This window comes from Stomoxys calcitrans, chromosome 1 (genome assembly GCF_963082655.1).
Source record: "Stomoxys calcitrans chromosome 1, idStoCalc2.1, whole genome shotgun sequence".
NCBI lineage: Eukaryota > Metazoa > Arthropoda > Insecta > Diptera > Muscidae > Stomoxys > Stomoxys calcitrans.
In genome coordinates, this window is record NC_081552.1 from 100713823 (window position 1) to 100739833 (window position 26011).

Sequence of the window (26011 nt, forward strand, 5' to 3'; positions counted from 1 at the left end):
TCCCAAAAACACGAAATTGGAACAAAACGTTCGGGTTAAATAACCTAGGCGGACGCTCCATCCCACAATCCACCCGAACGGACAAGTTTACCGATTGGGACAATATGGGTATCAAATGAAAGGTATTTAAGAATAGAGTACGAACTTGGTATACAAATTTGCCCCTAAGTGTTCGGTAAGTTTCCCCGATTTCATGATTTCATTTATGGCTAGGATAAAGCTAGACATACCTTAAATTATTGGAAACATTTTAAGCTTTCATTCAAGTTCAAAAAAGTGAAAAAATCCCCGTGGGTTTTTTTTGTAATGTGAAACTTTTGAAATTTGGTAAAAAAAATTGGCTATATTGATCTTAAGATAACGGGGTGGTTTGATAACAAAATTAAAAAAATAAAAAAAATATTTTTCTTATTGAAAACAACATATATTGGGTTGCCCAAAAAGTATTTGCGGATTTTTTAAAAGAAAGTAAATGCATTTTTAATAAAACTAGAATGAACTTTAATCAAATATACTTTTTTTACACTTTTTTTCTAAAGCAAGCATAGCATAGCATAGGGATTAATGCATCTTGACATAATACTTGAATATATAATTATTAAAAAATTTTAATTTTTAGTATAAAATTTTAATGGTAAACAAATTTAAGATCTAAGACCATAAACAAATGAAATAAAAAAACAACAAAAACAAATTAAAACTTAAACCCTTAGACCCTAACACACATCCTTTAAACAATAATAAAATATATGTTTATGAAACGTAAAGGTGATGTGGAAATTGTCAATGAATGAATAAAAATAGGTTCTTTAATTAGGTTAATTATTTAATATTTAGTTATTTTGAAAGTTTGAAATTAGTCTTTATTTAAGTGTGCTAGAACATACTGAAAAATATTTCATATCAGTAGGTAGATTATTCCAGAGCCTTGCAATGCGAATTACGCTCCACAAGAAGTTGAGAGTTTCTAGTAGTATTTAAAAAATAGAAGTGCGATAAAAGATAGGAGGGCTGGCGGCGTTTAATAACGTTAAAAAAGAAACAGAGACATCTAGTGTCCAAAAACTGTACAACATCTAGTGTCCAAAAAAGGCACAACCGAGAAATTCCCTGGTAAAATGAAGGTAGTCACGTCTTCAGCTTTTTCCATAAACAAATCGGAGAATACCGTGAAACTAGATTGCAAGCTGGTGATGTAGAACGATTTGAAGTGAGCTTAAAGAAGATGATCTAACTACATTATTCTGGACAATTATACTGTTTTCTGCATGATCATTTCGAGATCAATTAAAAACATTACATTTAGTTTTGCTAATGTTAATAGTAACCCTATTGCAACGAGCCCATTCAAATATACGACCAATATCAGAATCCAAATTTGACACACAAGTCTCTATAGAGCTATTTGTACTAGTGCTAAATAATTGAAAGTCATCGGCATATATGGCCAAGTCAACATTTTGTATACAACGATACACATCATTTACATACAACATAAGTAAGACGGGCCCCAAAATAGACCCATGGGGTACACCTGCTTGAATTTTTTATCATGCTTTTTATGTGTTTAGTTTCTATCTAATTGTGGCGAGGGCGCCAAACAAATACATTTAATTTTTTTTACCTATACTCTTTACTCAAATATATATTTTATTATTAAGTATTTACTTTTCTTAGAGTGTAATACACGTATCTGGCTAATTAGGCTTAGTGCCAATTAGGCTTAGTTTACTGAATTTTGAAATAAATAAATATACTAAACCTTTCTTTTTGCAGACGATATATATCTTCTTTTTAGTGTGGATCGTGTTTTTAGCAATATTTTAGAGACGTATATTAATGCTTCTATAGGACGAATCTTGTTATGGTCTATTCTTAATTCGCTTTCTATCAACCATTCAAAAACTAAGGCGTTACAGTTTGGATCCCAGACGCAGCCTGGATTTGATATTTTTGTGGGGAATTCTAGAGTAATTTGTTGGTAGGATTAAATGTTTGGGGATAGTGATTGATAAAGACATTAATTTTGGTTGTCATATTGACTCTCTCCATTCGTGTTTATCGTATTTTGCGTCGGTTGTATTCGGCAGGTATTTATTTCCCTTCGTGAGTGAAAGTCAGACTTGCTCACGCTCTGTTAATGCCTCAACTTTATATGTATAGGAGATAAGGTCAGGAACGTTTGACTATAATCTTCTAAAACTGAAACGGGTGATGAATGCAGTAGTTAGGTTTGTAATAATATGTAATAAATAAATAAATGTTCGTGACCACATTTCAGGGTATGTCAAAACCTTTTTGGGAAATTCTTTTGACCGTTTTATTGTCTACGAAATATTTTATTCTTTTACAAAGTTATAAAAAGTGGAACACCGCTAACACTGTGTAGATACTTCAATTTGTCTCGCTCGAGTAGGGGTACTCAGATAAACTTGCCCCGTATATTTAGGTCTGTTTTCGAAAGATCAAACTGTATTCGTGTGGCCAGTTGTTGGAATGTATTGCCCACTGAGTTAAGAATCTTTTCACACTCGAATAATGTTTTTCGCTTAAAACTTATTAACTTCTATTCTACAGATCGAACTTAGTGTTGTTGCTTGAATCTTTTTGTATTGCTAACATGGGACTTGTTTAAAATCTAACATCTTTTTGTAGGTTAGGTTAGGTTGAAAAGAGGATGCAGATATTAATCCGCCCCATGCACCTAAGCCAAGACTGGGCTTGTTGTGCGCTCTAAAAAATATAAAGTAACCTCTAAAAAGAAAATTTTAAGTTAGGAATTCCGTGTTACTTAAAAAATCCTTAATTGTTTTCAATACCACTCCCCTAAGTTGGTTCATGTCTGATATTGTGTCTACACCTAAGTACCGGTATCTGTTGGAAGCGAAAGCCGGCCAATGACAAAGGAAATGTTCCAACGTCTCGTCATCTTCCCGCATGCCCTTATCATGCTATCACTTGCCGCACCGATTTTACATAAGTGAGCTCGTAATCAGTCCCATGTGTCCCGTTATGATACCAATAGCTATACTGACCTCATTCTTGCTTCCTTTCAGTAACAACCTCGTCTTTTTACGACCTGGACCCCCCATAGGATTTTCGCCGTCCTACCGACCGTTTGGCTGTTCCACAATGTTGCATGCGCATTCGTCCCCCACTCCCTTAACTCGGTCTGCGTCGACCGGAAAGGCTTCGGGTTAACCAAGTTTATTGACGGCACTCATCTGGCCTTCACCGCCAAATTGTCTGCCCTTTTATTTCCCCTTACTCCGTTATGGCCCGGCACCCAAACGATAGGGATTTTCCCATCCTCAGAGAAGGCGTTGATCTCCTTCTTACACTGCAAGACTGTTCGTGACCTTACCCTTATGGCAATTTTACTGTCGGTAAAGTTGTTGTTGTTGTAGCAGATTATTGTGTTCTAACTTTCGTCTGCTTGATTCTGTTGAGTGTCAAGACCTAGGAACTCTGCGACTAATATGGGGTGTGTCCACAGGGATCTGGGTCTGAGTCGAGTGGGTCTGGCCGGTCAGTTAAACAGGTGACTGACGTGTATCGTGCGGTCCCTGGTTACAATCGGGACATACATCTTGCACGTCGGCATCAATCCTAGCTCTGTGGGAATTGAGGCGGCTGCATCTGCCGGAACGTAATTGAGCCAGAACCACTCTGGTTTGCCGGGGGAGGTCGATTTCTTCGGGTGCAATGGGTGGCGGTCGTTGTCCAAGGACTACATTCACCCGGTAGCCAATTAACGCGTCTGCTACCGTGTCTGCATGAATGTTGTTCAGACCCCCTTGATATGCCGCTTGATCTAGAGGTTCTCTCTTGTAGCGCTGGACCTCACGCTCTAGATCGTTTAGATCTACCTTAAGGCTCCTGGGCGGTGGGTATCTATCCACAAGATGTTGATTTGGATGATTTCTGCGATAACAGCCCAAAAGGTATTGCTTAGACAGCATGTAGTTATGTCTTCGCACTGGTAGGATCTTTGTCTCCTGATGGAGGTGGTCCACATGAGAACTGAGGAGACAGCCCGTCGCAGTTCGGAGGGCGGCATTCTGACAGATCTGAATATTATTCCACTGCGTGTCACAAAGTTGACGTGACCACACTGGCGCTGCATAACTTGCCACAGACCGGCCAATTGCTTTGTACGTGGTCAACAAGGTTTCTTTGTCTGCACCCCAAGTGCTGCCAGCGAGTGACTTGAGGACCTTGTTTCTACTTTTGACTTTATTGCTGTGGCATGTGGGGAGAAAGTGTAGGAGCTGTCAAGTATTTTGGGACGCCAAGTATTTTGGGACACTTGATGGTCGGAATCATTTCTGCATCGACCATCACAGTCAGCTCAGTATTCACCTCACGCGTATTTGTAGTGAACAGTGTGGCTGAAGATTTGGGGGTGGAGGGGGTGGAATGGAGGATAGGTAGAGGTTAAACAGTGCCGGAGATATCACCTCACCTTGGAGAACTCCTATCACATTGCCTGGGCTTATTGAAGCCACGGCAAATGTGAGCGGTGATGGCATTTGTTGTGCTATGCAGTCTTCGAAATCCATGTTGATGCTCGGCGAATAGAAATTCTCCTACGAGGCTCGGGAGGAGTAATGCCTCAAGCGTCTTTGCCACTGGTGAGAGAAGAGAGATCGGTCTGTACAACTCCCCCAAACTCGGGTCTTTTCCAGGCTTCAGTAGCGGCTGCTGTGTTAATGATGTCTCGGAATTTTCTCTCGGCCACAAGCACATCAGAGGGGGGTCGCAGTTCACTGAAGCGGCGATTGGTATACTCTCTGAAGCCAGTCTAATCGGCCTTCTCATAATTGATAAACGTCCGGCGTTCAGAGGTTATGAAGTCGGGTGGTCGGTCGATGGTGAGAATTATGGGGAGGTGGTCTGACCCCAAAGAGATGACGGCTTGCCAGGATACGTCACTCAGGAGATCAGGGGATGCAACTGAGATGTCTGGCGAGCTGCTGCACCTCGTCGTAATCCTAGTGGGGGCATCCTCATTCACCGTGCAAAACGTGGAGCTATCTATCTGCTCTGCCACGCTGGTTACCTAGGGGAGAATGCCATGGCGTGTGATGCGCATTAAAATTCCCCAGAACCAGACGATTATGGCCAGATAGCAACCCACTTATGTCGGGGTTGTAAGTCTGGCCATTAATCGGGACACAGCTACCAACCGGCGGTATATACACGTTGTATATCTCTATCTCGGCAGTACCAGACCTGACTGCTATCCCCATACATTCCATGTATGGGTCACTAGCGTCAAGCCCAGGCGAGATAGGTCTATACTGCACGGAATGGTGTATAACGAAGGCCAATCCCCCACCTCCATTCCTTGAGCGATCCTTACGTAGCACATTGTAACCGTGAAAACTGTGAAAGCTGCAGGTGTTGGTCAGCTTTGTCTCCTGGATCGCTGCGACCAATACGCTCTTCCGACTCATAAAGTCTACGATCTCATCGATCTTGCCACGCATTCCGTTGCAGTTTAACTGCAAGAACGATACACTTCCCGGCACTGGCCTGGTAAATCCAAGACTGCGCCGATGGCAGCAGTGCCTCGCACTCGACTTCAAGGTTTATCTCAGGTATCCGATCGGAAACCTCTTCCCTTCATTCCAGGTTTCCTGTCGTCTTCTCGATTATAGCTCGATGGTATGAGCAGCTCCAATCCTCAATCCATTCTCCCATCGCCTTAAGTCTCATAGCCGCAGTGGCTGCTTCACACTTAATCTGTATGTCAATGGGTCGGATATCTAGAATAGTCTCCAGTGCACTAGTGGGCGTGGTCCTCAGCGCTCCGTCTATACCAAGACAACATGTTCTCTGGACCTGTTGTATAGTCCTTATGTTTCACTTTTTCTCCATAGCAGTCCACCAAACTACTGAGGCGTAAGTAAATATTGGTCTAATCACCATCCTGTAAAGCCAGTGGACTTTCCTCGGATTCAGGCCCCATTTTGAGCCTACGGCCCGGCTACATAGAGCCCAACATCTGTGGGCCTTCTCAGTACGCTCCTGAATGTGACACTTCCAATTCAGTTTCCTGCCCAAGATCACACCTAAGTATTTGACCTTCTCAGATATCGAAATCGTCTTATTGAGGAAACGTAGTGCATTAAATTGGCCCACCTTCGTCTTCCTCGTGAACAGGCATATTTCAGTCTTCTCTGGGTTTACATTGAGACCTCTGGGTCTAGCCCAGTCATAAGCCATATGCAAGACCCTTTCGGCCCTTCTGCATAGCTCGTTTAGAAGTACCGCTTAGAAGTATTATAACATCGTCTGCGTAGCAGGGTTCAAATCCCTCCTCAGTCAGCATCCGTAATAGGTCGTTTATGGTGGTAACCCATAGGAGTGGTGATAAAATGCCCCTCTGTGGCGTGCCCTGTGGCACTTTCTCCCTTATATTTATGCTATGCGACACACAATTTATCCACCTGTTCCTTAGCATATGGTTTATCCAGTCTCTAAGGACCGGGTCCACCCGGTACTGTTCTAAGGATTGGATCAGTGTGTCGGTCCGCACATTGTTAAAAGCCACCTCGATGTCAATGCATACCCGCAGTGTGTACGTTTTGTCATCGAAGGATTCTTCTATTTCATGCACAACCTCGTGCAGGGCAGTCTTCACCGACTTTCCCTTGACATGTTTGTATTTTAGCATTTCGCTGGATGTCATACTCTTTATCATGGTGTCCACAATACGTTCCATGGTTTTGAGTAGAAAGGATGTAAGGCTTATGGGTCTGTAGGCCTTTGGTGTCGCATAACTTGCCTTGAGGGCTTGGGTATAAACACCACCCTTGCCTCCTGCCAGGCTTTCTGAGTATATAGATGTCCTGTGAAAATTTTGGCCAGACGAGGCGCCAGATAGTCTGCCTCTTTCTGTAGTATCGCCGGAAATATTCCATCAGGTCCGGAATGGTTTGACGCTCCTCAAGGATTCCTTAACCATAAATTCCGTAATTATAAACCTTCGATCAACGTCATTATTCCAAGATTCCGGTGTCTCCGTGGGTCCCTTCGTATCCTGTGAAAAATGGATTTTCATCAAAAGACTCAACATGTCCTCTGTTGTCTCTGATCTCACTCCCATGTCGTCTACTAAAGTTTCAGTTTTGACATGGGTTTTTGATAGAAACTTTTTGATCTTGGCGGCGTCATTAACGCTATCGACCTGTTCGCAGAAAAGCTTCCAGGAGGCACGTTTTGCCGCTCAGGTAATTTTATTGTATTCCTTGAGCCGTGTGCAATACACATCCCAATAAAATTCCGCCTTTTTACGACGTGCTCTGTTAAAAAGTCTGCGCATCTCTTTCCCAATATTCCGAATCTCCCCGGTCATCCAGGGTTTTTCTTGGGCTGATTTCCTTTCCCGAAGAGGACAACTGTCTTCGAAGAACCCCACCAGTGCAGTCGTAATCCTATTGACATTTTCGTCAATGTCTTCTATGCTTGGACAATCTAAATTATCTTGCCCAAGTCTTCTTCTGAGTAGCCTTCCGAATTTTGTTCAGATGGTTTTCAACTTATTCCGTAAGCTTATCGGATTCGGCGCTGGCCGTGCTATTCTAAACCTAATGTAGCGATGGTCAGAGAAAGAGAGTTCCATGGAGACCCTCCAATTCTGAACTTCATCGATCAGATTTTTCGAACATATCGTCACATCTAATACCTCCTCCCTAATCCTAAAGGGTGATTTTTTTGAGGTTAGGATTTTCATGCATTAGTATTTGACAGATCACGTGGGATTTCAGACATGGTGTCAAAGAGAAAGATGCTCAGTATGCTTTGACATTTCATCATGAATAGACTTACTAACGAGCAACGCTTGCAAATCATTGAATTTTATTACCAAAATCAGTGTTCGGTTCGAAATGTGTTCATTCACCGTAACGTTGCGTCCAACAGCATCTTTGAAAAAATACGGTCCAATGATTCCACCAGCGTACAAACCACACCAAACAGTGCATTTTTCGGGATGCATGGGCAGTTCTTGAACGGCTTCTGGTTGCTCTTCACTCCAAATGCGGCAATTTTGCTTATTTACGTAGCCATTCAACCAGAAATGAGCCTCATCGCTGAACGGTGAATGAACACATTTCGAACCGAACACTGATTTTGGTAATAAAATTCAATGATTTGCAAGCGTTGCTCGTTAGTAAGTCTATTCATGATGAAATGTCAAAGCATACTGAGCATCTTTCTCTTTGACACCATGTCTGAAATCCCACGTGATCTGTCAAATACTAATGCATGAAAATCCTAACCTCAAAAAAATCACCCTTTATTAACAAAGATAGCGGTGTTACCAATATTAAGTGGTATTAGGTCGTAAGTATTCAAGAACTCTGCCAGGGCTTGGCCCCGCTTATTAGTGTTGGTACTACCCCACGAAATGTGGTGAGAGTTCGCATCGCACCCTATTAGTACCTCGTTTCCTGTCTGTTTTTCTTTCCTCACCAGCCGTTGCAGCCCCAACTTGGGTGGCGGCGTCGGAGAGTCGAAAGGCAGATAAAGTGATGCCAGGTATGCTCCACCGTCTCTCTGTCACACCACTGTTGCATCCGTCGTTGACAACTCTGGGGAAAATATGTCATTCAAATTTTTATGACAAATAACGCAGGTCTTCGGCTGAGTACCAGCGTTAGCATAGAATAATTGGTAGTTCATATGGTGCAGTCCAGAAACTTTGTTCCGGGTCGTCCATGGCTCCTGAATTAAGGCAATATAAATCTTGCCCTTACTGATTTTCTCCATCAGAGTGTGTGTAAAAGTCTCGCTCCGGTGGAGGTTTATCTGAATTACCTCAATCATTAGTCCTCCAGTAAATGGGCATCTTGGGAGTCGATGATGATCTCATCGTCTGCTCCCTGTTATTTAGACTGCATTGACTTTCCTGTCACTGCACTGCCTGATGTCATCGTTTCATGTTCTTTGCCTATTCTAGTCTTCCGACTTTTTATAAAGTCGGTGATGGTTCCATCGTCGGGTTCCTGTTCGTTAAGCTTTATTGGGTTTCCATTCCCTGTACTGCCTGATGTGTCAATACTAGGATCTTTGCCTTCCAAATCTTAAGTAAATGGGCTTCTTGGGAGTAGGTGATTGGGGCATTGAAACTCCTGTCGCTGGGCTGCCTAATGTTTCAATATTAGGGTCTTTGCATATTCCAGTATTCCGAATCTTTAAGTCAGAGATGGGTCCTTCGTCGGGTTCCTGTTTGTTAGACTGTGTTGGGTCTCTCGCCACTGCACTGCCTGATATTTTAGTATTAGGATCATTGCTTCTCTTAGTCTTTCCAGTATTTAGAGATGCCGTGATTGCCTCGTCGTCGGCCCCCTGTTTGTTGGGCGGTGTTGAGTCACCTGCCACTGCACGGTCTGATGTCACAGAACGAAAATTTCTGCCTATCCTAGTTTTCCCAATCTTGAAAAAGACAGCTCTACTCCCGTAGTGCGCCATGCCTTTAGTCTTAGCCTAACTTGTCACGGAGACTTGATCAATGCCAACCACAAAGAGAGTTCCTTCCTCCTTCTCCTCCCTGTGGAAGACCCCCCAATTCTCTGAGGCCAAATACATTAATACATTCTCGCCGACGCAAAACGCAGCGTAAAGATGTCCCCTCTAAACACGCAGCTGATCATTTTTATGGGTGGACCCTCTACAGAGTTCCACACATGTTCAAAAATCCGATCGTTAACCATCGTTAATCCTACCGGATGCACAGCCGATATTGATGACTGCATAAGTCAGCTCATCTCGGTTGTGCTTCCTTGCCACTCTGGCGTAAGAGGGCGACTGCTTACCATTCTGAGCGACCATTTTCCCCTTCCGTGATGGCTGTGGCCTCCTTTTGGAAGTCACAGTCCTCCATGAAGACTCAGGGGCGTGCGCTCTTCCTTCGTTTCCAACTTTGTCTACCTCCGCAGGACACTGTCTGCAGTCTCCATTGCGGGATGGCTGGCTTGGTTTTCCCAGAGTACTTGAAAGCGGGGAGCTCTTTTTCTTCTTCAGCATTTTAGCACTGTAATGTTCTTCGGGAGGCTAATTCTTTTTCCAGCTTCCGTAGAAGTGCTTGGAATGTCAGTTTTATCCCTTCCAGCATCCTGCACTTCACCTGATTACGAAATAAAAACAAGTCCGCTTCACTCAACGGCTACAAGTTGAAGTCTTCAACATCCTTTTGTAACTGTGAAGTATTTAATTTTTTAATGTTTATTTAGGAGTATATATCGTTGTAATACGTTTTTTTGGCCGAGGAGGCTTATGTATTACTATTAAGAAGTAAATAAAATAAAATAAATAAATAAATATATTTTCACACACACCATTTTTTGTTTGTAGCCCAATCTTTTTCCTGATTTATTTGCGATTTTCTAACCAGTTGTCCGCCCACTAGAAAAAATTTTAAACTGATATTATTCCTCATGCGCCACTGTTTCTTTGTTTTTTTTTACACGCAACGCAAACACAAGGCATTGTTATGTATACACGAGAAACTACGCATATGTAATGTATTTTACTGCAATTTTTATACCCACCACCGAAGGATGGGGGTATATTCATTTTGTCATTCCGTTTGCAACACATCGAAATACCCATTTCCGACCCTATAAAGTATAAATATTCTTGATCAGCGTAAAATTCTAAGACGATCTAGATATGCCCGTCCGTCTGTCCGCCTGTCTGTTGAAATCACGCTACAGTCTTTAAAAATAGAAATATTGAGCTGAAACTTTGCACAGATTGAAGCTCGATTGGTATGCCCAATGGCATATATTGGCACTACAAAAACAAAACAGAAGACAAGGGTTTCTGCTCATAAATCGGATCAAAGGACAAAGGATAAGCCTTTAGAACAGAAGACTGCACTCTCAGCCCACTGTGCAACGCGAGTACATGTACCAAATTTCAAGGACGTCAAGATATTAGCCCAAGAACCTAACTACAAAAGAAGATACATTAGAAATGCTGCACATAATTAACATCCCAACTGGCGAACGTATGGACGAAAAAACGGATACAGACCACTGTGCACCAATATAAAAAAATTTCATACAAAAATATAAGCAATAGACTAATATAAGCAATAGACAATAGGGTTCAGTCATTCATGTGTGGTGTATGAAATAAGTTCACTTGTTTTAAAATGTAATTTCTGTTTCAAATTTTAAATTTTAATCAAATTTATATTTTGTTTCTGTGCTTTTGTTAAATTCTGTTTTATGTTACTATAATCTTTTTAGTTATCAATTCCCTGATGAAGATTACCAGCGGTAATCAAAATATTGGAAAAATTTTAAATAAAGCAATTAATAAAAAACACCGACATCTGTTTTTAGTAATTGTACATGACCTCAAGCTGAACTATCCACGAAATTATAATCAAAAAGGTCTGGTTTTTAGTAATTGTACATGACCTCAAGCTGAACTATCCACGAAATTATAATCAAAAAAGTCAACAATACACAATATAATATTTGAGGTAAATTTCATGCCTTAAGCTTAATTAAGCACATAATATCTACTAATTTGTATAGATTGTATTTTATTCCACCATTTTAGGCGACCGTAGCGCAGAGGGTAGCATGTCCGCCTATGATGCTGAACGCCTGGGCTCGAATCCTGGCGAGACCATAGACCATATCTTGGTTTCGCACTGCACGCCGTTCGGGCTCGGCTATAAAAAGGAGGCCCCTTATCATTGAGCTTAAACTTAAATCGGACTGCACTCATTGTTATGAGAGAAGTTCGTTTTTAGTGGAAAGTTCATGGGAAAAATTTGCATTTACACAACATAGTGTAAAAGTATATGTAAATATGTTCATCGTTGCTTTACAGTCAAATTCGGCAATCCCATGGCAGCCGGTTGTACGCACTGAATTGACCCGATGGAACCCTTCATCGACAAGAGCTGCCGCCTAAATGTACGTTTTCGTCTTTATTCGTCGTGGGAGAGATTCATCCCTGAGTGCCTTCTACGCACACTTCTGGTCCGCGCCGGGATTGAAAAGAAATCCGGAACCTGGTTCTGTTCGGTTTGCCAGAACCGCCTCCATCATCAGTCGGTGTCGGTGAGGTGTAACCGGTGCACGGAGTCGGTACATTTCCGATCTTGCTCTGGCCTCACTTCACTACGGGAGTGTAGTAATACTGGATATGTTGCAAGGTGCTGTGGAAACATTGCCAGCAGTGGGTCACAAGTATCATCGTCGTCGGACTATGTGCCCCCCTGACCTCTCCAATGTACGCAACGGTAGCATCCCAGCCCCAATATTGCCAGGCCAGTGCCGGGAAGTGTACCATTTTTCCAACTAAACTGGCAATTGCAAAAATGTTTTTTCCCAGATTACAGGGTAGTCAACGAACATAGGCGGAATATGTGGCTGGAACACCTGGAACAATGTAACCGGTACCGGTTAAGGCAAGAAGTTGTTGTTGTAGCAGTGTACTATACACTGAGGCAGCAGCCCTTGCCGATGAAGAACTCCATCGGGTACATACAACCGGCTGCCATGGGATTGACAAGAAGTGGCAAGAAGTGGTTTACTGTTAAATCACTCTCGAACCCCGATAAACGGGATGACAGAACCTCAGTCACTTTTGGCGAAATAGCCGTGACTGATCCGAAGAGATGCGCCAGGTTGTTCAACTGTCAATTTATTGTGCACCCCGAGAGAGACAGGGCAAGGAGGAGAGCCATTCACCGTATCCGTGGTCACCGAGCCGATGGAAAGTCATCACAATATAACCGTGGCCGAAGTTACGAATGTCATCCGTGGCGCCAAATCATCCAAGGCGTTGGGACCCAACGGAATCTCTACATTGATGTTGAAGAATCTTGATTTACCTGAAGTTGAGTACCTTACTACTGTCCTCAACCTGTCTTTGAACACCCTTATAGTTTCCGACCCGATTTTGGGGGAGTCGTACAGACCGATCTCACTTTTCTCACCAGTAGCAAAGACGCTTGAGGCATTACTCCTCCCGAGCCTCGTTGGAGAATTTCCATTCGCCGAGCATGAACATGGATTTCGAAGACTGCATAGCACATAGCACAACAAATGTTTTGCATGCCATAACCGCTCACATTTGCCGTGGCTTCAATAAGCCCAGGCAATGTGATAAGAGTTCCCCAAGGTGAGGTGATATCTCCGGCACTGTTTAACCTCTACCTATCCTCCATTCCACCCCCTCCAGACGGCATATAGATCGTATCATATGCGAACGATTGTACGATCATGGCATCAGGCCCCCACCCATTGTTGTCATCTGCGAAGGACTTTGACTGTCCATGGAGAAATGATTCCGACCATTAAGTGTCCCAAAATACTTGGTGACACATTTGACAGCTCTTACACATTCTACCCACATGCCACACCAATCTGCGATAAAGTCAAAAGTAAAAACAAGGTCCAAGAAAAGGATAAAGAAACCTTGTTGACCACGTACAAAGCAGTGTGGTCTCGTCAACTTTATGACACGCAGTGGAATAATATTCAGATCTGTCAGAATGCCGCCCTCCGAATTGCGACGGGCTGTCTCCTCAGTTCTCATGTGGACCACCTCTATCAGGAGACAAAGATTCTACCAGTGCGAAGACATAACTACTAAGCAATACCTTTTGGGCTGTTATCGCAGAGACCATCCAAATCATCGTCTTGTAGATAGATATTCGACGCCCAGAAGCCTTAAAGTCGATCTACACGATCAGCGCTACAAGAGAAAACATCTAGATTATGCGGCATATCAAGCGTGTCTAGACAACATTCAAGCAGACACGGTAGCAGATGCGGTTAATAGCTACCGGTGAATGTAGTCCTTGGAGAACGGTCGCCTCCCATTGCACCTGAAGAATTTGACATCCCCCGGCAAACCAGAGTAGTTTTTGATGCCGACGTGCAAGATGTTTGTCCCGATTGGGACAAAGGACCACACGATACACGGCACAATGTCCAGAGGCATAAGATGTAGCATTAAATTCAATGCATCCAATGGTGTCGTCCTCAGTGCGGCTGTGATGCACAAACAAGCCATCCCTTGGATCCGGTTAAGTATCGAGCAGAAGCTGGACTTTTTAAGCGCCGTCCACCAGAACACCATATAGCATTATTGGTCTGGCAACTGCAGTACATACCCAATGCATGACACAGGCTCTAAACCCCCAACTTTTGCCCATGGCCCTCTTGCAGATGTATAGGGCAAGAGTTGCCTTTTTTGCCCTTTCCAAATTATTGGATTTACAGTTCAATTTCCTGTCCAGCAAAGCACCCACGTATTTTGCGCTTTCTGTAAATGGAACATTCCAATCCCATGGCAGCCGGTTGTACGTACCGGATTGACCCGATTAAGTTCTTCATCGGCAAGGGCTGCCGCCACAGTGTACAACACACTGCTACAACAACAACAATATTCTCTCCTTACAAGGACACAGGTTCCACTGTAAGCAACTTGTATCGCCTGCTGAAAAGAACTCTTTCTGTCTTGTACGAATTTATACCTAGACCACTTTCGGTAGCCCACTTCGCTATTGCACGTAGAGCTTCCTGAAGTGCATATCTTAGAGTGCTGTCAAACTTTCCCTTAACAGCAATTGCCATATCATCAGCATACGCGACCACTTTTACACCTTTTTCTTTCAGAGACAATAATGTATTGTTAATGACTATATTCCAAAGTAGAGGAGACAGTACACCTCGTTGAGGTGTTCTCTGTTGATCTATCATGTTAGATCCACAGATCCCAAGCCTGCCGTTATGCATATTTTAGTAAGTAACTTATTAATAAACTTTCTTACGGTAGAGTTGATGCCTAGACACCCCAACCCTTACTTGATTGACGACAGTTTTACATTATTGAAAGCATCATCATTGTCGAGAAATGCAACCATTGCTGCGAGAGAACCCTCTATGTAGCCGACTAGGTCTTGAAGGGCTGTTTCAGTGAATTTGCCTTTACAATATGCATGCTGCTGCCATGATAGGCGATCTCCAGGGATCTTTGCCCTAAGATATGTTTCTATCAACCTCTCAAGATTCGTCAGCATAAAGGATGACAGACAAATAGGACGAAAATCTTTCGCCTTCGTGTGGTAGGGTTTTTCTGCTTTCGAAATGAAAATAACCTTGGAGTCCCTCCATCCCGCAGATATATATGACATTCTGATACAAGCAGAGTCTGTCTTCCTAAGCCAGGGAACCAGTCTATCAGACACAGCTTGTAATTCAACCGGTGATACATAATCAGGGCCTGGCGACTTAAAGGAGTCGAAACTTCATATCGCCCATAGGATTTGCGACTCAGACACAATATCCCCAATAACCTCGAACGAATGCATTCCAGTGACAACCTCCAACCAACCGTTGGAGAATTTTCTGGGAAATGTGTATCAACGAGTAGTTCTAGTGTTTGCGCACTAGAAATTGTCCATACATTCTGACTTCTGAATATATCCCACCGTAATAGGTCTCGAGGACAGAATCTTCCTTAGCCTAGAGGCCTCAGGTGTATCCTATTCTTTTTTCTTATATATTTTGTTACCTCAGCCTTATAGATGTCCCAATCGTTTGCTGCTCTTGTAACTTTTACTCTGTTGAAGAGTTTTTTGCAGTCCTTCCTTAGACCAACCAGCTCTCGGATCCACCATGAAGGTCGCCCTTTTGCCCCTTGGCTTGGCACTAGGACATGCTGACACAAGCGAGTCATTCAGGGCCTTCGTGATCCGCTTGACCCTTATGTCTATATCCTCCGCAGTTTCCACTTCCTTTTCTGGTGTAGAAGGGATAGACGTACAGAATTCGTACAGAAGTCTTTCAGCCAATGTAGCCGAATATCAGTTTTAAAATTCATAAAATTCATTTTGGATAAAAAGAAGGAAGCTATCTCTTGAAATTTTGGACCATTTGCAAATAGGCCATATCGGTTCAGATTTCGATATAGCTCTCATATAAAGTGGTCTTTCGATTTTCTTCCAAAGCCCTGGAAATTGCAATATTTATCTGATTGGGCTGAAATTCACTTAGTGTTCCGTTGCGACTTCTAACAATCGTGCCAAGTATGGTCCAAATCCGTTTATTACGTGATATAATAGATCCCATATTGATGCAGACGTGGAAGATGTATGTCCCGATTGTGACCAGGGAGCACACGACGCACGTCACCTGTTTAACTGTCCAGCCAGACCCACTCGACTCAGACCCAGATCCCCCTGGACCCACCCCATCTTAGTCGCACAGTTCCTGGATCTGGGCACTTGACAGAATCAATCATACGAAAAATAGAACACAACAAACTGCTACAACAACAACAACCGAATAAAACTATCTCCCGATTTGAAATCTTGAGCCCTTGTAAGCCGCAATTGTTATGGGCTAAAATTTAAATCGGTCCATAACTTGATATAAACCGATCTAGGACCTCGACTTTTTGAGCCGCTAGAGGGAGAATTTATTATCTGATTTGGCTGAACCAACTATGTCAAGTACGGTCTAAATCGGTTCATAACCTGATATAGCTCCCATATAAACCGTTTACTACTTAAGCCCAATCCCACGGCAACCGTTGGTACGTACCGGATTGACCCGAAAGATTCCTTCATCGGCAAGTGCTGCCGCCTCAGTGCATAACACACTGCTACAACAACAACGACAATAGGTGCCCCCACAAATTCGAAAAGCTTAATCCCAAAGCTGGATATTAATAAAGCGATTGCGACAATTCTCCACAATGTTCAATGGCAATTTACAATTTACTATGAAAGGAACGGAGCGGAGTAGACGCGGATTAATATTTAGAAGAGTACATCTGGAAGACTGGCTCCCTTAATAAGCTTTCTAGATATGATAGTCAAATTATCTTTTCTTAAGGTCAGGTTTTACAGTACATTCTTTTTAAAAATAGTCGTTGATGATAAAGCTAAGATATTGGCCCCTATTATGTATGTCGAATTTGAATATTCGACTAGGACTGCCGAGAATTCGCGGTTTTATTTCGTCGGTATTATAATCGAGGTTATTGCTTTCTTGACAGATCGGCTACTTGTAAGCATTATATATGACAAAAACCAAACAACCCGATTTTGCACATAATGCCAATGAAATATTAACTTAAATTTTAAGCTGTCGAAGTCGAAAATTCGACTACGACATACACAATAAGGATGATATATTACATCAGGTACTTTTCTTAAGTACTAAGTCAGAAACTATGATTATTTCCTCAGATATTTGGCAAAGAAACTGAATGGCGCCTTTAACTTATGACATGGCAAGCAACACAAATCGTTATAACGTTTAGTCTTAGAGTATGCCTTGTTTATTGACGCCAAAACATCGCATTTGCTGGCATGTCAATCCTTATTAAGATTATTATAATACATGACACAACAACGCTTCTTAACTTCATAATCAATAAGTACAACCAATTATTTAAAAAAAACGCCTCACCATCCCCCTTTTAGGTACTATTTTCACCTGAACCTATCTTTCTGAACAAACCAAACTAGTGATGTCTCTGGAAACAATTTGTATGTAATAAACAAAATAGAGCAAAAAACATAAATATATATAGATATATATATATAATATAATGTTACTATTAACGTGGACATAATAAAACAAAACAAAAAAACGATTAAAAACAAACAACTTACTGTGAACATCATTTTGTCACCCTTAAATTTGAACGTTTGCTAAAACAAGAAAACGTCGGCGATGACGAACGATAGATGATGCAAAGAGGGGAAACGAAATAAAGGAAATTATTTTATTGGTAATGTTTCCTTCCTTCCTTCTGCTAGCGGCCAGTCAAATGGCGAGTCGGTTGTGTGTAGCTGTCGGTATCCACTCTTCTTCTTCCCGCAAAGAAATTATGTACAATTGTTTTGTCAATGTTTCCGATTGCTTTAAACCATTATAGCAATTAATACTTTCTGGACAAAAGCTGCCCCACAACAATTTTACTTTCGAATCAAAATAAGAAACTCTATCACATCCAGTTTCCTTAGTTTTTCTGTCGCACTCTCAAAATAAATGAAAAAAAACCGGGTTGAACTCGAACTCCAAACGCCAAAACGGCGTGGTGCGGTGCAAAATATAAAAAAAACTCTTATCGTGACGGACGACCGCAACGAAGAAGCAGCATGAAAGTGTAATAGGAATATTTCGGCAGAGGAAAGTATGTGTACTTTTCGCTCAGCTTTTCTTGCCGATTATATTTGCGTTTATATCAACAATTACACTACTTTTATTGAATTCTGTTGCGAATCCATTATATTTCAATATTAATTGCCAATATTCACAATATTTTATGGAAATGTACTGTGAAATTAATAAAATTTTCTGACAATTTTTTATGGCTCTTGGCAAAAAGCAGAACGCACCGAAAGAAAACTCGACGAAGGATTCGTTAATTACGTTGCTGACTTTTTACAAAAGTCTGGTAGCATTGCCGAATAGACAGAGGTGAAATATCAGGCCACTACTTAAACTAGAATTTAGGATTAAATGCTTGTCCATGGGAAAACATTGCAATTCGGTCGAGACAAAAAGATTTTTTTGCAGAAGTTCTTCTTTTGCAATCTATGTACAAGGAAATAATAAACAAAATTTTTTAAGTTTATAACAATGAATGAAATATTTAGTTCTATTGTACCTAAAACAAAAACATATTATTCTTTTAACAAAGTATATTCACCTTATTTTAATCAATCCCATGGCAGCTGGTTGTACGTACCGGATTGAGCCGATGGAGATCTTCATCGGCAAGGGCTGCCGCCTCAGTGTATAACACACTGCTACATCAACAACCTTATTTTAAAATAATATAATAAGTAATACTTCCAGCTTAAAGTTGAGTATTCTGTTCAGCTTTTCAGGCGGAATGCTGTCAAACTCCATATAAAATAAACGTCGGCTAAACGCCGGAGGAAAATAGGCGAAAAATTAGTATTCGGTTTGTAGTGAGGAAAAGGAAATTTTAGCGCCAACGCTTGACATCATGTCGGCATAACTTTTGTTTTATGTTTTATTTTTCGTTATTTTATTTATTTGCGAAAAAATATTAACAAAACCATAAGTGCAGATTAAAAACGTCTTTTGATATGAAAATTAAAACAAAACATAACTGTCAAATGGCAAAAAAAAATCAAAGTGGCAGCACTTGACACCATTGCCGACATCATTTTTGTATATTATATTGGTCTCAATGGTTCGTTTTCTTCTATTAATTTGCGAAAAAAATAAGTTAAATAGAGAAAACAATACGTGCAGATAAAAAACCGAGTTTTGGTATGGAAACAGATATATTTGATTGCTGTCAAAATTCGCTCGGGGAACAATTTAAAATTTCCGCGACTATTCCGAATCGTTCCGCGAGCGGAATTTGACTGCAATCAAATGTTTTGCATTCCAAAACACGTTTCTTTATCTGCACATATTCTCTACTTAATCTATTTTTTCGCAAAATGATAGAGAAAACGAACCATTCAAACGAATAAAACAAACAAAAATGATGCCAGCAATAGTTTCAAGTGCTGCCACTATAATAGTTTTTTGCTCTTTTCCTCACCGAGTACTACTTTTCCGTCGATTTTCAGCCAACGTTTCGCCGTCGTTTTTTTATACGGAGTTTGACAGCATTCCGCTTGAAAAGCTGAACAGAATACTCACCTTAAGATATAAAAACTAAAAACAAAAAAAGTATTTATTGTCTAAAGGTTGGTATTCTATTCTACTTTCGGAATAGTCGTGGAAATTGTTAATTGTTCCGCGAGCGGAATATGTCGGTAATCAAATGATTTTGTTTCTACACCAAAACACGTTTTTTTTATCTGCCCTTTTGCTTTCTCTATTTAATTTATTTTCTAGCCAATAAATAAAGGAAAACAAACCATTGAAACCAATAAAACATACAAAAATAATGCCGGAAATGGTTTCAAGTGTTGTTATTTAAATTTTTCTTGCCATTTTCCTCACAATTTCAGAGTACTACTCTTCCGCCGATTTTCAGCCAACGTTTTTTTGTGTGGAGTTTGACAACGTTCCGCTCGAAAAACGGAACAGAATACTCAGCTTAAATGGGGGATCTGGAATATGCAGTTGTTTAAGTCTTTTGATTTCATCAGTATCATTTAAGAGTTTTGTAGCTAATACATTTGGATGATTGCTGAGTCTACTTAGGTAATTTGTACTGTAATTCCTAATTTCTTCAACTACCGTTGGAATATTAAGATCTTTATGGATATTTATATTTTTCACAAACCAAGGTGCGTTAACAAGTGACCTAAGTGTTTTCGATTGATATCTTTGCAACATTTCAATATTTAAATTGCTTGCCGTTCCCCAAAGCTGTATTCCATATGTCCAAACAGGCTTTAGAATTGTATTGTAGATCAAAATCTTATATTCCAAACAAAAGGCTAGTACTATATTCGTTTTCACAATTGAAAACACAAAATTTTTCTTGGTTACTTTTTTCAAACACTACAAAACTCTCAATGAGAAAAATATACTGAATACAATTAGCAAGTACAGCTACAAAATCTATTATCTAAAAAAAGTAATCACGAAAAAATGTCGCGAAAAACAAACAATACCAGCCATAAGTTTTGACTTTGTTCCAAGCAGCCAATATTGCCTTTGAGTTTTTATGATTGTTTTCTTTTGGCTTTTATATGTAACAGCCGGTTGAGGCGTCTATCAATATGTATGCTTAAATACTTGACGCTGTTCGTCGTGGGTATCGCAACACCATTTAAAAAAAGACGGGGACTTGACGTTTGAAATGTCTTCCTTGGGGCTTTTGCCTGTCAATTCAACAATTCCCACGCATTTTGTCGCATCCTCCAGCACGCTTCTCGATCTGTACTTTGTTAGTGACACTTCTAAAGTCCTCCTATACGACTAACTGTCAGCCTCATGTTTTTCGAACCATGACTTGATCTTTTTATGTTATGCATTTGAGCTCACTAGGACTAGGGAAACTTATTCATATAGACTTTTGCCCGTCTCGATCATGATTTTTTGCTTTCGAGTGCTGTGTTCATCGACTGGGATCTGATATGTCGTATGGAAACTATCTATGAACAAACTGACTTTCTACAGAGGAATATCCGTGACCTACAGGAACTTACGGTTCCACTCAAGACTAGAAAAGTGTCCTCCAGATCGAAACCGTGGTTCTCCCGGGATATTCGTTCGGCTATTCACGTGAGGAATATGTCGCATCGCAGGTGGAGACGTTTCAGGACGCCTGAGTTACATGATGCCTTTCGCTCAGCAAGAAACCATGTCAATAAGTTGATTAAGATAGCCAAGAAAGACTACTATTACAGACGCTTTACTTCTGCAATAGGCTCCAAGAGAAGGTTATTCGAGACATAGGAATTGGGAAAGATACTAATAGATGTTCAACAAACATCAATGGGCTTAACGATGTTTCTGTTAATGTCCCACAGATCCCAATTTGCATGGCTTCAATGTCTCCCCCTCCCTCGATGACGACTCTGGTTTTGGCTTCAGCTGTATTGGTCCCACCGATGTCCTTGAGTGCGTCGCGACTGTAAAGTCTAACGCTGTCGGATCTGATGGCATTGATCCTAGATTTGTAAGACTCTTGCTCCATATTATTATTCCTCATGTAACCTATGTTTTCAATAGGATTTTGACCACGAGTTACTTTCCATTAGCGTGGAAACATGCCAAAGTCATCCCACTGCCTAAAAATTCCAAGGAATATAGACCAATTGCGATTCTTTGTTACTTGTCAAAGGTCTTTGAGAAATTGTTGTATTTGCAAATGTCGTCTTTTGTCAACGAGAACTCTTTGTTATATGTGGGACAGTCCGGGTTTCGATCTAACCACAGCTGCGTAACTGCCTTGGCAGAGGTCACTGAGAGGATCAGGGTAAATTTGGAGAATGACAAGATAAATTTCCTTGTTCTTCTTGACCATTCTAAGGCATTTGACACTGTGGATCATTCCTTGTTATGTGATAAGATGAGACATCTTTACAATTTTTCTTCTACGTCCGTTCGTCTTATTTTGTCGTACCTGTCACACCGCATTCAGTCCGTCAGTTATAAGTCTTCCCTATCGGCACCTCTGCTTGTTTTAAAAGGTGTTCCTCAGGGATTCACTTCCTAACGATCTGCAATTACTCAGTAACTCGCCAACATTTAAAACCAGACTTTGGAAACATTTTACTGCATTAAGTTAATGAATGTTAAAACTCATTTATATATTTATTTTTATTCTTTTATAATTACCTTCATTTCTTTTTTTCGGATCAACTTAGTCTATTAATTCCTCTTTAATTGATAAATTCACTTTTGTTTTTTTTTTCTTTTGAATTCAAATCTACAAAGTCACAATTATTTGTTTTTTCCGTTAATAAGTTATTCATTCAAAATCTGTAATGTATTGTATAGCTATAGATTCTTAGTGTTTACTATGTACAATTGTTGGAGATATTACCCGCACTTTAATTATAAGAATTTTATATTATTGTTGTGCGGGTGTAAATAAATAAATTACAAATTACAAAAAAAAAATTACAATCCCCCCTCCTTAAGGTTGGTACTATATTCGGTTTTCGGGGTGAAACTCCATATAAAAAATGAGCGAAAATGTTGGTGAGCAGTGATCGTTTCGTTATGACTTGTTTTTTCATCTAGGGGATATTTACATTTCACGACGCCCAAAAAGAGCGCTACCATAGTCGCTGTGCAACAACTCATTTTCTTACGCAAAATAAATTCGATCGCCAAACTCTTAATTGTAACTGAGTGTTTGTTAGTGATGTTGCTCACATGTATTTACCCTGCAAACATTTTCTATCGTGCGAGTCACTTAATCTGCATTCAAGGAAGTTGAAAACAATCTAAGGCGATATCATTTTTTACTAAAATTAGTGTCTTGGTACGAGAGAAAACGTGCCACTTGGCGATATATACCCATGCGTGACTAAGTGGGGACTAAAAAAAGTTTAAAATTCGTCATTAATAAAAAATGATTTGTTTGCCTAATGTTTTTTTCACCTTTTAGAGAGATGATTATTTTTATTTCTCTTTCTAATTTATTTATTTTCAAATCGAGATTAATTTCGAATATTTTATTTGCAAATTCTCCCTGACTGGGCGTATGCTATCAACAAAATGTTGAGTGCACTATCTGTCAAAATCAGTGATTAGTGCAACCCTGATTTTGAGTATGTTACTAGTCGCGCCACTTTTCGTCGTTTGTGTGTATGGTTCTTAACTATTATATACACACACAACCAAAACTCGTTGACAGATAGTGCACTGCGCGAGAAAAAATTGTACTCAGCTGTTTACAGTACACTATCTGGTAATTATGTCATGTATGCTATCCCTCTGTGCTGCGCGCCTTTCTTCGTTACAGAAGGCTAAGTAAACATACATTCTCTTGTGTGGGGTTTTTTGAGTGAGCGTCCAAAACAATAACAAAAAATCTATTTTTAAATTTGTAACAATAACAGTTGATTATGAATCATGAAACCTCTACAAACTATCATACAAAAGGAACTAAAAAGCGACTTTTCTGGGATGTAGTGAGAAAGTCACTTCCAAATGCTTGTAGGGTACTCTGGGTGGAAAAAAATAAAGCGTTTGTGGATGCATAAATAAGAATGTATTTTTTAAATATAAATAAATATCCTCGAAAGAAAATTAAATATTTCTTTCACAACAAGCAACACAATTAATCTGTACGAAAAATATAAGCTTTGTGCAAGAATGTGTTGGTCTTTGGTCATTCAATTACAAAAACAAAATTTGGATAAAACTGGAAGATGTTGACAAATGCTTTTGGAAAGTTGTGCTTATTTAACTTATAACGGCTGGTTCTATGATCGTTTTTCACGGTTGAAACCCATGATTTTCGCGATAACTTGTTTGAAACACTACATAATAAACAATGATAAAATAACAAATTTTATTAAAATTTTACCATAACTAATCAGGATTCACTGAATAAGGTTAAGCCAAGCGATCAGCCGATATACTTTTTTTTAATATTTGGCAGTACTTGGCATTGAGGATGTCAACTTGTTCTCTTTTTACATTCATTCTTTGTTTACGTTTTCTCCTATATGATGACATTTTCAATCGTCAGATTTGACATCCTTAATGATGTTTATGGGGCCTATCCACTTTATGTTTTTGCATGTGACCTAACCTTCTATTAGTGAATCCTGATAACTAATGAGGAAATGTTCTACTTAATGAGATCAGCAAGTTTGTTGGCTTTAAATCTTTTATCTAAAAAAAGTAATCTGCGAAAAATATAGCGAAAAGAAAATATGGTACCAGCCTTAACAGTGAAAATACTACAAGATTTCATCCACTACCTGTAATTGAATATAAACTTGGTACGACCCACACACTCACATTTGTATGTATACATGCACTTAAGCAGCTGATATCACAATGGACTTCAAATTGTCTAAGTGAGTCTGTAAAGAACCACCACTTTTATCTAACCTAATCTAATCTCCTTTGGAAGAAGGTACCTAATTGCTCGCGGGGTACTTTCGTGATTAAAAAAGTATTAAAAAAAAGTACCAAAGTATCAAGATTATCATCCCTGGGGTAACATTACAGAGGGAGGAGAAATGTGTCTTCCGCAGGAAGAAGAAGGAAATGGAAAGACGTAAGTGTGAGCGCATCGAGATGTTCAAAGGCCAAATTGAAATCCAAAAATTGTACCAAAGAATAAAACACCAAATCGATGGCAGAGACAAAGAACAAAATCTGATAACTGATATAGTGTGCTGAGGATATGGGAAGAACCCTTTTCTCAGCTGCCGGTATTCGATGATGATGGCCATGAGTATACCGCAGAACCAATCCCTGATAATGGTATAGAATGTGTACCACCTAGTCAAAACGAGGGCCACGTAGCAGTAACCCGGCTTAAAAACAATAATGCAGCAGGAGCCGATGGGTTGCCGGCTAAAAGTCCGGAGGCAACACGCGGATAAGACGTATGTATCAGCTTGTCTGCGCAATTTGGCAAGAAGAACGCATACCCAATGATTGGAAACTCAGCATACTATGTACCGACACAAGCAGGGGACAAGACGGTATGTGGCAACTACAGAGAAATAAGTCTCCTCCCCATCGCATACAAGATACTATCAAGCCCGAAATGGGCAAACATATATTCGTTGACTAAAAAGCCTCCTTCGACGGCCCTGTACGTTCAAAGGTATTTCAAGCTATGTCTGAGTTTGGTATCCTTGCAATACTGATACGACTTTGCAGGATGACGATTTCTGCTACACGCTCCTCAGTTAAAATAGGAAAGAACATCTTCGAACCGTTCAATATCAAACGAGGTTTTAGACACGGAGTCTAATATCCTTTAATATCCTATTGGAGAAGGTAATACGAGATGCAGGCTACTTACGTATGCCGACGGCATCGAGATCATAGGTCGGTCACCGGGAGAAGCAATTGCAGCCTTTGAAAGTAGCGAAAGAGAGTAAACGAAAATAGGTTTGGCAGTAATAGGGATAAGACGAAATGGATGGTATGAACTCCCACAAAGCCCTGTAAACCCGAGCAGATAGAAAAAGTTAGGAACTACCAAACTGAAACTAATGACACAAGTTTTGAAATAAAACGAAGGATAATATTGGGCATCAGATGTTACTTTGGATTGAACAAGCAGCTGAGGAGCAAAGCCACCATTCGCAGACGGAAATTAAACTCCACAAGACACTGATACTACCCATTTTATTGCATGGCTCCGAAGCATGCGCAAGCAGATGAGGCAGTACTTGGAGTGTTTGAGAGAAAAATCCTTCGTAAACTGGGTATCATCATATTTATCTTATAGGACAACAAGTTGTTTATAAAGGAATTTTATCCCGTCCTATATTTGCCTCATCTGGGGTCTCTCAGGGAAGTCATATAGGGTCGATTCTATTCGCACTGTATATTAATGACATACCATCCTTCATCCGCATCTG

The 26011-nt window shown here is 40.4% G+C and overlaps 1 protein-coding gene across 2 annotated transcripts in view; it reads right to left on the reverse strand.

The window, feature by feature from the left end:
• LOC106093500 (serine/arginine repetitive matrix protein 1) overlaps nt 1-18815 on the reverse strand; it is a 40384-nt gene extending 21569 nt beyond the window's left edge. The window contains exons 1-2 of one of the 2 annotated variants that reach the window (XM_013260562.2): nt 18712-18815; nt 17669-18596 (exon numbers count right to left, since the gene is read on the reverse strand). Coding sequence is in view for 1 of the 2 variants with exons in the window: in XM_013260563.2 (XP_013116017.1) it covers nt 17669-17680 (12 nt within the window). In the remaining variant the exon portion in view is untranslated. The remainder of the gene's footprint in view (nt 1-17668; nt 18597-18711) is intronic. The other variant, XM_013260563.2, reaches the window with a different exon arrangement.
• Nucleotides 18816-26011: the final 7196 nt, after the last annotated feature.